General features: G+C 37.7%; 2 protein-coding genes and 1 long non-coding RNA gene across 7 annotated transcripts; 1 reads left to right on the top strand and 2 right to left on the bottom strand.

Annotated features, from left to right (window-relative positions):
• The first annotated feature begins 1,612 nt into the window (after positions 1-1,612).
• On the top strand, positions 1,613-5,699 carry LOC105831754 (centromere/kinetochore protein zw10 homolog). Its single transcript, XM_012672129.3, has 10 exons — positions 1,613-2,277; positions 2,474-2,676; positions 2,759-3,563; positions 3,638-3,786; positions 3,864-3,973; positions 4,092-4,267; positions 4,349-4,555; positions 4,631-4,768; positions 4,838-4,971; positions 5,212-5,699. The coding sequence occupies exons 1-10, from the start codon at positions 2,241-2,243 to the stop codon at positions 5,422-5,424; spliced, it is 2,172 nt and encodes a 723-aa protein (XP_012527583.1). The 5' UTR covers positions 1,613-2,240; the 3' UTR covers positions 5,425-5,699.
• A 608-nt stretch (positions 5,700-6,307) lies between these two features.
• Positions 6,308-10,884, bottom strand: LOC105831749 (RNA-binding protein Rsf1). Of its 5 annotated transcripts, none has more exons than XM_036290475.1 (3): positions 10,663-10,884; positions 8,153-8,752; positions 6,308-7,405 (listed from the first exon to the last, which is right to left on the bottom strand). In XM_036290475.1, exons 1-3 carry the CDS (start codon positions 10,857-10,859, stop codon positions 7,378-7,380), a joined length of 825 nt encoding a protein of 274 aa, XP_036146368.1. In that variant the 5' UTR covers positions 10,860-10,884; the 3' UTR covers positions 6,308-7,377. The 5 variants fall into 5 exon arrangements, with proteins under 5 accessions (XP_036146368.1, XP_012527577.1, XP_028046123.1 ...); XM_012672123.3 differs by lacking the exon at positions 10,663-10,884 and adding an exon at positions 10,174-10,597 and having other exon boundaries at positions 8,153-8,749; XM_028190322.2 differs by lacking the exon at positions 10,663-10,884 and adding an exon at positions 10,174-10,597.
• LOC118646800 lies at positions 8,795-10,047 on the bottom strand. The gene is made up of 2 exons (XR_004964235.1): positions 9,247-10,047; positions 8,795-9,176 (listed from the first exon to the last, which is right to left on the bottom strand). It is a non-coding gene; the product is annotated as an uncharacterized LOC118646800 (long non-coding RNA).
• Positions 10,885-10,977: the final 93 nt, after the last annotated feature.

Genomic DNA, 10,977 nt, shown 5'->3' on the forward strand with positions numbered 1-10,977 from the left:
CTGTCTACGTCATAACATAGCATGTATGACATCGTAATGATAAGGTTAACACGCCTTTAATTGTAAACCTCGGCTGACGCGGGCGACACTCTCGATGCGCTTCCTCCGAACTTTCCTGAACACGGCGGCGACGACGACCAAGCCACCCGAAGCACGATCTCGCGCAACAATCGACGCGAGCTCGCGAGACCGGTCCGCTGATGAGCGGACCAACATCATCGCAGCTCACCAAGTCACAATAGGTTAGGTTCGCTAGGTCAACCGTAGTGACTGATCGATCAGATGGCCACGCTTCGGTTTGAATCGTCCGAGAATCGGCTTAATTTGATCTGGAGTGTCAGGACTCCTTTCAGCAGCCTCTATGCTCATAAAATATACTGATACGGAATCGAAGTTGACTATTCATATTAGAAAACCTGTCATATCGACGGAATTGACGAAATATACGACATATACGAAAAATGAACGAATTTTAAACGTGTACTACATAACAAAACATCATATGTATATATTAACAATAATAAAAACGGAGAGGAACCTAAGAACGGTTATCGCGTCGTTTTAGGTGTTTTCATCCATCAGCACCTTTATGTGCACAAAACGTGCACATTGAACTATGTAGTCAAATATCTATGAATCCCGTAGGTAATATGCATGACATTCATATTTTAAATCTGTTTTATGCAAATGTGCATAATCGTGTTCTATAAATGTGCAATACCACATATACATGATATAAATTCAAATAATTGATTTAATAAAAATTCACTCACCGAGTGCTGGCGCTGCTCCTGTTGCTGCTGCTGCTGCTGCTACTGCTACATTGCTACATTCTTTCTCCGGAATACCGAGTTGTTCCATGGACGCTGCTTTCTGCTGACATCATCCTGCTATATTCTCGAACCGCACATTAATAACGACCGCCCAATACTTTATTCGGCACTCCCGATATTACAGATAATATATCACACTACGAGTAAAACGTAAACTACGCGCGAGAATTTCACTTGGCGCGACCGTTACATTTGAAAAAGTGAAAAGGACGGCTCGTCTGATTGGCGGCGAAAATCAACCTGGCACGAAAGTGGCGTGACGTCACGTAACTTCGTGGAAACGCAGGCCGAGGAAAACCGTTTGAATGAAAATTACGCGCCGAGATACAACGAAAGGGGACAAATTCGTTTCGAGAATTTCGTGCTCGCACAACGACTAGTAGCACGTACTTCACTTTTAATTGGCACTCGCGATATTCTACCGAACGTCCCCTTCGAGCAAACACTTTGTTCGAACGCGCACGCGAACACTTTACTCGAAACTGAACGCACGATGCCGCGCTTTACACATACGACCTCTGTTACGATCTCACATTGCTCGCGACGACACTCTCACAGTCTCAGCATCGTAGCTGCGCACAATTCGAATTCTGAATACGCGAGAGACACACGCGAGACACGCACGAAGTCGACAGAACGTCCGATGCGTCCGACCGGCGCTGGAGCGCGGAGCAACATGGCGGCGGCAGCGGCGTACGTGACTCGGCGCTACTCGGCGCAGGCGTGGCGGTCAACCGCCTAGCAACGCCGAGTGGCGCCGACTAGCGCCGAGTACCGCCGAGTCTGCCAGCGTGCCAGCCAGCGGTCACGTACGCCCACATAGGCACGTACGTCGCTGCCACCATGTAAAAATAATAATATTGTAAAGACGTTGAATACGTATAATTTTATCGATATGTATGCTGATGTAAATAAATTGATTTTTCAACGTACGTCAAAGAGCGAAAGACATTTGAAGGATTAATTGTTCTTTGTCTCTAATTCACCTCATTCCTCTAATTTAACAATTTTTTATGAAAAAAATCACAAAATTATGAACATTACCATTTAGGATTTAGAGACGTTGACCACGCAATTCGATGTCCACATTTTATGAACAAAAACGCTTTAAAATAAAATTAATATTTGCGATGGACAATTGTACGACAGATTAATTCTGTTTGTACATATATATCAAATCGATAAAATTCTCTTTAATCAATTCTTGCTTAGTTAAAGAAAACGGTAAGACTGAAAATTGACAACTACGTATAAGATTTTTTCCCGCAATTTCTGCTGAATTTGACGCGGCAAGTTAAGGTTAGGATTGACGTAAGCAACAAGCAATGAAGCAACGTCTGTGAATTGTGTGAATTCAGAATTCAGAATCACTTCTCGTGACTTCTCGCATCGAGTTCCTCATGCAACATGACTTCGTTCGTAGCGGATGTACTAGCTACAGCAGGTAATATAAATTGCCACGTTTGAACAATTATGGATAATCTATTGTAATAAATGCTGCTACATTTTTCTATGAAATTTTTTTTCGGCGAGAAATTGTAACCTTTGGAAATTAAAACATTATATTTATAGTATTTAGATTAATTATGCATAAAATTTCTAACGAAAAATGTAACTGAGCAATATTTTTTATCACATAGGTAAACTTGAAAAAGTGAATCTGAATAAAAATATTGCTGAAATACAAAAGGAGATAACAAAATTAGAATATGAAGTCAAGGATTTCATGGACGATAATTACGTCGAGTTCAGTGCGAAGTTGACGAGAGATGTGCACCTGGTTAAAAAGACAGAGCAATTGTTAGAGGAGATAGGTATTTTGCAGAGCAGAATAAACGATCAAGTACGTTGTATCAATGTCTGCACATGTTAAACACAATAATACATACATTTAATAATATTATTTACATTTATTTATTGTGTAGATCAAAATAGAGTTGTCCAGCTCGATGAAGGAGTTGAAAATGCTCTCTCAAGCGTTAAAGGAATCAAACATCAGTCTGCAACTGTCACATCAGTTGATAAGCCTACACAAGTGCATAAAATCTATAAAACAGACACAAGAGGAAAAACAATATGTTGAGACTGCCAAGACTCTGCAAGAAATGCAGTCGCTACTGCATAATCCTCATAGTCTCCTCTCTGAACTTGAAATATATGTGGCAATCATGGATGAATATTGCAATCTTTCTCGCTCGTGCCTGATGGAGGCTTCTGATCTCTTGCATGATCAAATTTACTGGGGCAGCGACGTGAAAGAGGGCAAGACAGTTAACTGTGTCAGTATTAAAAATGAGTACGATGATATACAGGAATTAATGCAAGGATTGCATATTATGGATCACCTCGAAAATGAGTTAGAAGTATTTTCTACAAAATTAATGGACTTTATAATCAAACCTATCATTTACGATCATTGTTCGGTGTACGTTGTCAAGGAGAGAGTGTTCACTGTCGAAATATTAGAGAAAAAAAAATTACCATGTTACAAAGGTGTGTTGTACAACTTGAAGCTGCTCTTCAAGTTTCTTCATCAACATTTAAATCTCATAGTCGTCGATAATGAAACTTTTCTAAGGAGATTGCAGCCACATTTGTTGGAACAATTATCACATCCTTTGATAGCGGATTGCATTTCTCACATCATTCCAACTTCTAATGCGGATCTGAAAAACTTTGAGCCTGTAGTTGAGACAATTAACGAGTTTCAAAATTACTTGGTAGAAATTGGTATTTATGTTTAATTATTCATAAGACAAGTGTTTATCTTAAAGTATTAAATATTAAATGATGGTAAATTTCAGGATTTCTTTCTGAGGACCAGCTCTTCTTATCAGAATATACAAACAATATTGACAAACTCTTCATTAATAGGATATGTCAAGATCTATTAGCCAAAGCTAGAAATATAATGAGGAAAGACTTGCATGATTCTGTTCGATATGAATCACAGGTATTCAACTATTGCATTAAAATGATATATATATAGTTTATAGAATGTTTGATTTCCATTAACCTGTTTCATCGTAGGAACCGCCTAAACTTATAAACAAAGCATTCGAGAACGAATTCGATTGCGAATTCTCCATTGAAAAAAAATTGAGCGATATGTCATTTTACCTACCAAAATGTCAAATAAGGTACGTTATTTGATTAATAGTAAATAATTTAATGTGCAAATACAAATTTATTTTGATAATTCTGCTATATAAATTTGATATTAAATATAAATATTTAATTATACGAACTATATTTTAGCAAAAATGCACAAGAAACGTTAGAATTAGCAAGGACAATATTGAATGAAGCATGTGATAGTTCGGATGCTTGTGCTGTTAGATTATTTTACACATGTAGAAACGTTTTCGAAATGTACGCCGGTTTAGTGCCCGAACATCATAAAAAATTTTTGGAAACAATACCTCAACAAGTTGGTAAGCATAGAACAGAATAGAAACGAACCAATTTTAGCATGAATAAAATAAATATGATCCAATTGTCGCCATTGTGTTTAGCTCTATTTCACAATAATTGTATGTATCTCGCCCATCATCTTCTTACATTGGCCCACGAATATAGAAACAGATTCTCAAAAATTGTACAAAGATTGAACTTGACATTCGCGGATCAGGTGACGATACTCCGAGACGTCGGGTCACAATGTTTCTTAGATCACATGAAATATCAAAGAAATATCATCTTTGACATTATCAAGGACTCAGGTTTATAACTTATTTACTGATGTTATAAAGAAAATCGAAGTAAATTTATCTAAAGTATCTCGTGTTTACAATTAGGTTTCTCAGGATTGAGCCAAGCGCCTCAGTTACATCCTAGTACAGAGCGAGCGTTAAGACAATGCATAAGACAATTGGAATTATTGAAGACCGTATGGCTGGACGTGTTGCCTATAAATATCTACTGTAAAGCTGTCGGTTAGTTTTTCTTTAAATTTTTTACTTCATTATTATATTTTAACTTTTTGCGTTTTTTTTACATTTTAGGATGTATAACGAATTCCATGATTGATGATTTGGTGACAAAAGTTACATCTGCTGAAGATATTCCAATTGATGTCGCCACAGAACTGGTGACTTTATTTAATATGGTGGTAAAACGAGCGCCGCAGATATTTCCTGTAAGTATATAACGCAAAAAAAAACAATACAAAAAAATGAATTATGTATATTAATATAATTTATATACCAGAAATTTGATATGATAAACTTTTATTGCATTCAATATCATACATTCGATATGATAAAGAGTAGTTTGAGATAGTAGCATTCCAACTGGTTCCTGTAAAAGTTAAGCCACAAGAACATTATTACATTTATTGAGGCACAAATGTGTATTAATTGGCATTTTTATTTTATAGGATCAACAGATTCAACAGCACGTACGTAAATGGGGAAAGTTTTTGGAATTGATTAAGTTACTTGGTGCATCACTGAAAGAAATTGAAGTTAGATGGGGAAATGGGAAAGGACCATTAGCACAAGAATTTGCTGCTCCACAAGTCAAACAATTAATCCGGGCAATATTTCAGAATACGGATAGAAGATCTAATCTCTTAGCTTCTATAAGATAAAAATTTCAAATACATATAAAAAATAACGAATGAATAATTAAATTTGTATCACACGCGCATTCTATATTAAAATTGAATATATAAGATAGTGCAAAATTATGTAGAAAATAGTTATATAATTTTATAAATATATAAATATAATTTTATACATTTTTGTATGAAAAATAGATGTATAAAAAATCATATTATGTTTAATTTGCTACGATGTCCATATGTATAGACTGACAAAAATTTTAGGTATTAATAAAAATAATCAAATCAAAATTAATAAAAAATGAATTTAAATTTTAAACATATAATCAATGATCAGTAGAAAAGTATTTTTTGTTAATCTTAAATGGATTTTAATAGAGAAAGTTAATTGAAAAATCGAGTCTTATGAATACTTAATATTAAAGATTAGAATGTTTTTCCTAAAAATTTATTTACAATCTAATTAAATCTAATTTCTTATTTATCGTTGAAAAAAATTCGTAGAAAAAGTTAAATCTAATTATATAAATCCTTGATATGTGAATTAATTTTTTTTTTTTAATTGAAATACTTACGTAAATGCTTTCAACTTGCAGTGAACTTGCGTATGTCCGAAATTTGTGTGTCGAGTATCATTAAAGCAACAAATTTTGAAAAAGGTCTTTTCGTTCGATTAAAGTATGAAAAGAGCGTAAATATTATGTAAAAGATTAACATATCTAATAATACAGAAATTGATCTGTAAGCTAGTATCATAGAAACTCCGAATATAGATCAAATAAGCAACCGCATTTGATAAAAATAATTCATCTGTAAAGTTACCGAAAAAAACATCTAATTACATTATAAATTGTGAAAAAATAATTAATCAATCAATTAAACAGGCAGACAGGCAGAGGGTGGCGGTCAGTAGAGCGCAAATCGTTTAATATCTCAATTTCCAATTCCATCTTTTACAGTGGAGATAATATACATCATTACCACTATTTTTATCACTTTCTTATTTATGACCATCCAAAATGACAAAAGTGGATGATCAGTTGTCTCTTTCCAAATGCAGCACTGTTTCCGCACGTGTATCACAAAATCGAAGCGCGTGAAAGATATATCGTGTAGACGCGAACGCTTTGGCTTCACAATGATTTTTGATCTCGTCATTTGTGCGTTGAAATTTTCAAGATTACTACTTTGCTTTTCCTCTGACTTTGCACAGTAATTGTTAACTTTTGTATGCGAGTAGCAGTTTGCATTTGGCTAGTGTGATGCGCTATTTTACTGTCTCCTTTCCGATTCCATATAAAATCGTTACTATTCGTAGAACGTTAAGCGAGCACACGTTTCTATCTAAGTATGTAATAATGATATTCACAAGATTATAGACCGTCATAACCGCGGTCTCAAAACTTATCAGAAAGCTGAAAATAATAGTAAGCTAAGCCAAGCTCGAAATTACGAGATGCTATTATTTTAACGGTCGTGAGAGTATATGAATGCAAATGAATCTGTCTTGAAATCTGTCTCATAGTTGTAAACCAAACAAAAATCCTATACGTCTAAAAACGTGTGTTATTAACGACCAAAGAAAGGAGAGATCTAAAAACCCGCAATAAAATTTCGGTTCAAAAGTAAAATGATAATTGTAAATAGTTTTATAGTCTCTATAGATTACAGTCCTATATTAATTACGTTTTCAAATATTAATCGTTCGAACCCGGCGGTTCGTGCACGGTTCATGCGCCTCGCGTAAAAATGTTTTCTAGGGAACTTTTTGAGTTAATAGAAAATGTTTTCCGCGGCAGCGACCACATGGATTGTATGGGAAAAGTGGTACGGTGCACGGAAAACATTTGCACAGCGCAAACTGCAATGGTAGTTCTTGTTTATATACAGGTCGCTGTGTAGGTTGGACAGAAATGAAGTCGTCGAGGCGGGTGGCTGTTCGGCCCGCAGTTCAGATTGGCAAGACGCAGCGTAGTTCTTTTATGTGCATTCACGTAGATGACGATGACTGTGAACATGGAAGTGCAAAACAGGTTGTCACATTACTTCGCCCCCTCTTGACTCCCATTGACTGAGAGCCGACAGTAGCTTGATTATTTTTGTACATGCAATTAAATGAATTTGCTGATATTTAACCAATATAGTAACGGATCCTCATGCACATAAAAATCTCTTTACGCAATTTGTTCAATTCTTTCGCTAAATATAATTTATAACAGGCCGAAATCAATATTATTATATTTGCGTAAAATGTGAAATTGCACTATAAACTGTTCTCTGCAAATTGATCCGTTTTAGGATTTTGTCTTAAGCTAGGTAATTTTCTTTCAGTCACAATCATAAATATATCTGTGTTTATCGGTTTTAACACATTTACGGGATCACAGATTGTCTATTTTTTCATTTATCACAATCGTAAAAAAAATATATATATATATTCTTAAGAATTTCTCATTGCACAAAAACCGTCGTTAACAATTTGCTTTCACTTCAATAGCCCATTTCAAAATTTATTTAAATGATACGAAGTTTTAAATGTAAAATTCAAATATTCATTTCCGTCGCATCACCCGTAAATAAACGCGAATGTAGTAATCATGTCATATGCCTCAATAGAATTATTATGTCCAAATAAATTTCGACCATTTCTTTCCTACTTTTCCCACAAATTGTTACGTTCGAGCTAAAAAACGTGACATGAGAAAGAGAAAAGATAGAGTTGAATATCAATTTAGATGGGTATATTCGTCAGTACCTGCCACGGCCGGCGGGAGAGCGGCTTCGATACCTCGCTGTGCTCGTGTCCTTCCCGGTATAGTAGTCGGCGCCGATGTCCCCGCTACTACCACCGTAGAGATCCTGCGTATATCCGTCGCGCGTAACATACCCGCCGCTGCGATTGTACATATAGTCTTCTCCGTAACGACCTCTGCCCCTACTTCCACCACCCCTGCCTGTATAATAGCTGCCTCCGTAATCAGCGTAAGTACTGCCCCTGTAACCGGCCCCAGTAGAGCCGCCCCGAGAGCCGAAGTCCCTACCGCCAACCCCCTGCCGACTGCCCCTGAAGCCACCTGAGCCACCACCTCTACCACCCCCACGGCCCCTACCCCGGGAGATCTCGACTCGCAATTTCGCACCCATTATCTCCATGCCGTTCATGTTGCAGCACGCTAGCTCGGCCTCGTTCATGTTGAAGAACTCGATGAAGGCAAAGCCTGGCGGATTGAACGCCACCCACACCTTGTTCAGCTTGCCGTACTTCTCGAACTCCATCTGCAGATCTTCCTTTTTGATGCTCTCGTTCAACCCGCCCACGTAAACGCGCGTATATCCTTCTGGGGTCATCTTGCTGCTAAAAAAATATATGATAATTAGTTGTATGATAATTTTTATCTTCGAAGTAAGACAGAACAATTTAAATCTAAATCCAGATAATGTTCAATGTGAAGATGGACAAAACGCCCAAATCACACTATCAATTAAAATAAAGCTCCTTTCTGATTAGTCAAAAGATGCAAATGCAAATACAATCGCGAATCACTAATGTGATTCAGACATAAGACGTCTTAAAAATATCATGTGTTTTTTAGACACATTGGTATGTATGCTCTTATAACAATGTTAGAGTACTTTGTCATCCTTCTTTTATGTCTAATGAACAATAAAGATAAAATGGCTACAGTCAGAAAAAACAGCTTTGTAACTGTTGTAAAAGTCTTTTTAATACAATGGCTTCTTGTCCTTGGTTCCTGTCAGATTTAATGTAGGTGCCAGTCCTATAAAAGAATTTTTCAACAGTTACAAAGCTGTCTTGTCTGCTGAATAGATAATAACAAAACAGCATACATTTTTAAACATATTTTGAATAAGGACCATTGTCTACAGGTTTTTAAAGATGTACGGATCCATCTTGGAGTCATTCAACATTATCCGAAGTAGCAAGTCTATGTTATTGTCATTAGCTTGCTACCTATGGTATTGTTTGCAAATAATTTCAAACTAATCTTAATTGTTTGACATAATTATTTTTAATTTTTGTAATACTTGTCAAATTATTTGCAACATTATTTAAACGTTTAAAACGACGCACAGGTAACAAACATTGCTCTTCTACCGAATAAAGGATAATAAGTCAAGCTTGGATAAACACCGGATAGGAACAATCAAGAATGCATAAATTGTGTTTACAACGTGCGCTCTTTACAAGCCACGGGGAATCGTTCCTTTGTTCCCGCGACAACAGGAACTTGGAGTGATTTTCTGATAAAGGGAGCCGTGCCGGGCTCCCTCGGAACAGATATCGGGGAATCTCGGTCGCCCCGTGATCTCGACCGGACGGTGGCCGTAGACACGCGACAAACGGTACGCGGCTCGCTGCAACGCCAGCCATGGCGGTATTTTCATCTCGTGACGCGGCGGCGGCAAGCGCAAGGACGCCGCGCGTCCGAGATCGCGTACGCGGACATATCGCGACGGAGAAGGAGGAGGAGGAAGCCGCCGCGAGGGTACGAGGCGCGCGACGAGAACGAGACGCGGGAACGAACGCATCGGCGAATAAACAGCGGATAAACAGCGACGCGCGGCTGACATGGGGTTTACGCGCCAACGGGAAGTTCGAAAGCGAATCACCGGTGGCCGCGCGGTTCTACTCACTCACGTAGCCGCTGGCCTCTCGAGTGGTCACTTATGTCACGCCAATCGGCGTGATCGCCGGGGCAGACGAATGGAAAAGAGGAGACGGTGTCCTAACGTTGTTAAGAAACGTACACGTACCGTACGTCAGTGCAACCGCGCAATCGATAGGAGCGGATTCACCGGGGTTCACAGCGCTCACAGGAGTCACAGGGAATCACGTCGGTCGAACATATACGGCCTCTAACCCAGACGCCGAAGCCGAAGCTACACTCGCCGCCACCGCCGCGCCGCCACTGCTACGACTGCCGCCGCCGCCATCATCGTTGGACAAACCACCGGCAAATTTAAAAATTTAACCTCTATTGGATAGCTTATTCGACACACTTCTTTTTAGCTGTGTATAAAAATATCGAATAAAAATATTTTAAATCTCTCCCGACTAGATATTTTCTAACTATTTACGATTATACATATTAATTCATATTTTATAAACATCATATGCGCGCATTAATCAAGTTGCAGGTTAATTTTTTATCTACTTGGCATCACAATTACACTTTATAAATGTAACAGAATCAAAGAATCGTAGACACAGTACAGAAAAGACCCAGACAATTGTATAATTACCTAAGGATCTTCGTGCTGTACTGCGATTCTGATTCCCCAAGCACACACACGTACATATCGTGCATCGTGCTCCAATTATCCATGCGTTTGGCTACGTTCGGCCGACTCGGCAAGTCGGCATTTCGACTCTCAAGTTTTTTTCGGGTTATGTTTATAATATACTTATTATATATATTTTCGCGACTAGCTGTTTTCATACATTGAAACTTTGTCAGCAAAAAAGAAATACAAAACCGTTTCTTTCTTAATTAAGCTTGTAGTTTGTTTACCTTCTTCAACTTTTGATCATCTGCATTTTTTATACGAGTTGTGGTC

The sequence above is a fragment of the Monomorium pharaonis genome, chromosome 8, assembly GCF_013373865.1.
Source record: "Monomorium pharaonis isolate MP-MQ-018 chromosome 8, ASM1337386v2, whole genome shotgun sequence".
NCBI lineage: Eukaryota > Metazoa > Arthropoda > Insecta > Hymenoptera > Formicidae > Monomorium > Monomorium pharaonis.

Coding starts and splice junctions, on each gene's coding strand:
- LOC105831754 (XM_012672129.3), top strand. CDS start 2,241: ATGACTTCGTTCGTAGCGGATGTACTAGCTACAGCAG. Junction 2,677..2,758: donor AGAGCAGAATAAACGATCAA/GTACGTTGTATC, acceptor TTTATTGTGTAG/ATCAAAATAGAGTTGTCCAG. Junction 3,974..4,091: donor CTACCAAAATGTCAAATAAG/GTACGTTATTTG, acceptor ACTATATTTTAG/CAAAAATGCACAAGAAACGT.
- LOC105831749 (XM_036290475.1), bottom strand. CDS start 10,859: ATGAAAACAGCTAGTCGCGAAAATATATATAATAAGTATATTATAAAC. Junction 8,753..10,662: donor TACAGCACGAAGATCCTTAG/GTAATTATACAA, acceptor ATATTTTTTTAG/CAGCAAGATGACCCCAGAAG. Junction 7,406..8,152: donor TCTCCCGCCGGCCGTGGCAG/GTACTGACGAAT, acceptor CCATGTTCACAG/TCATCGTCATCTACGTGAAT.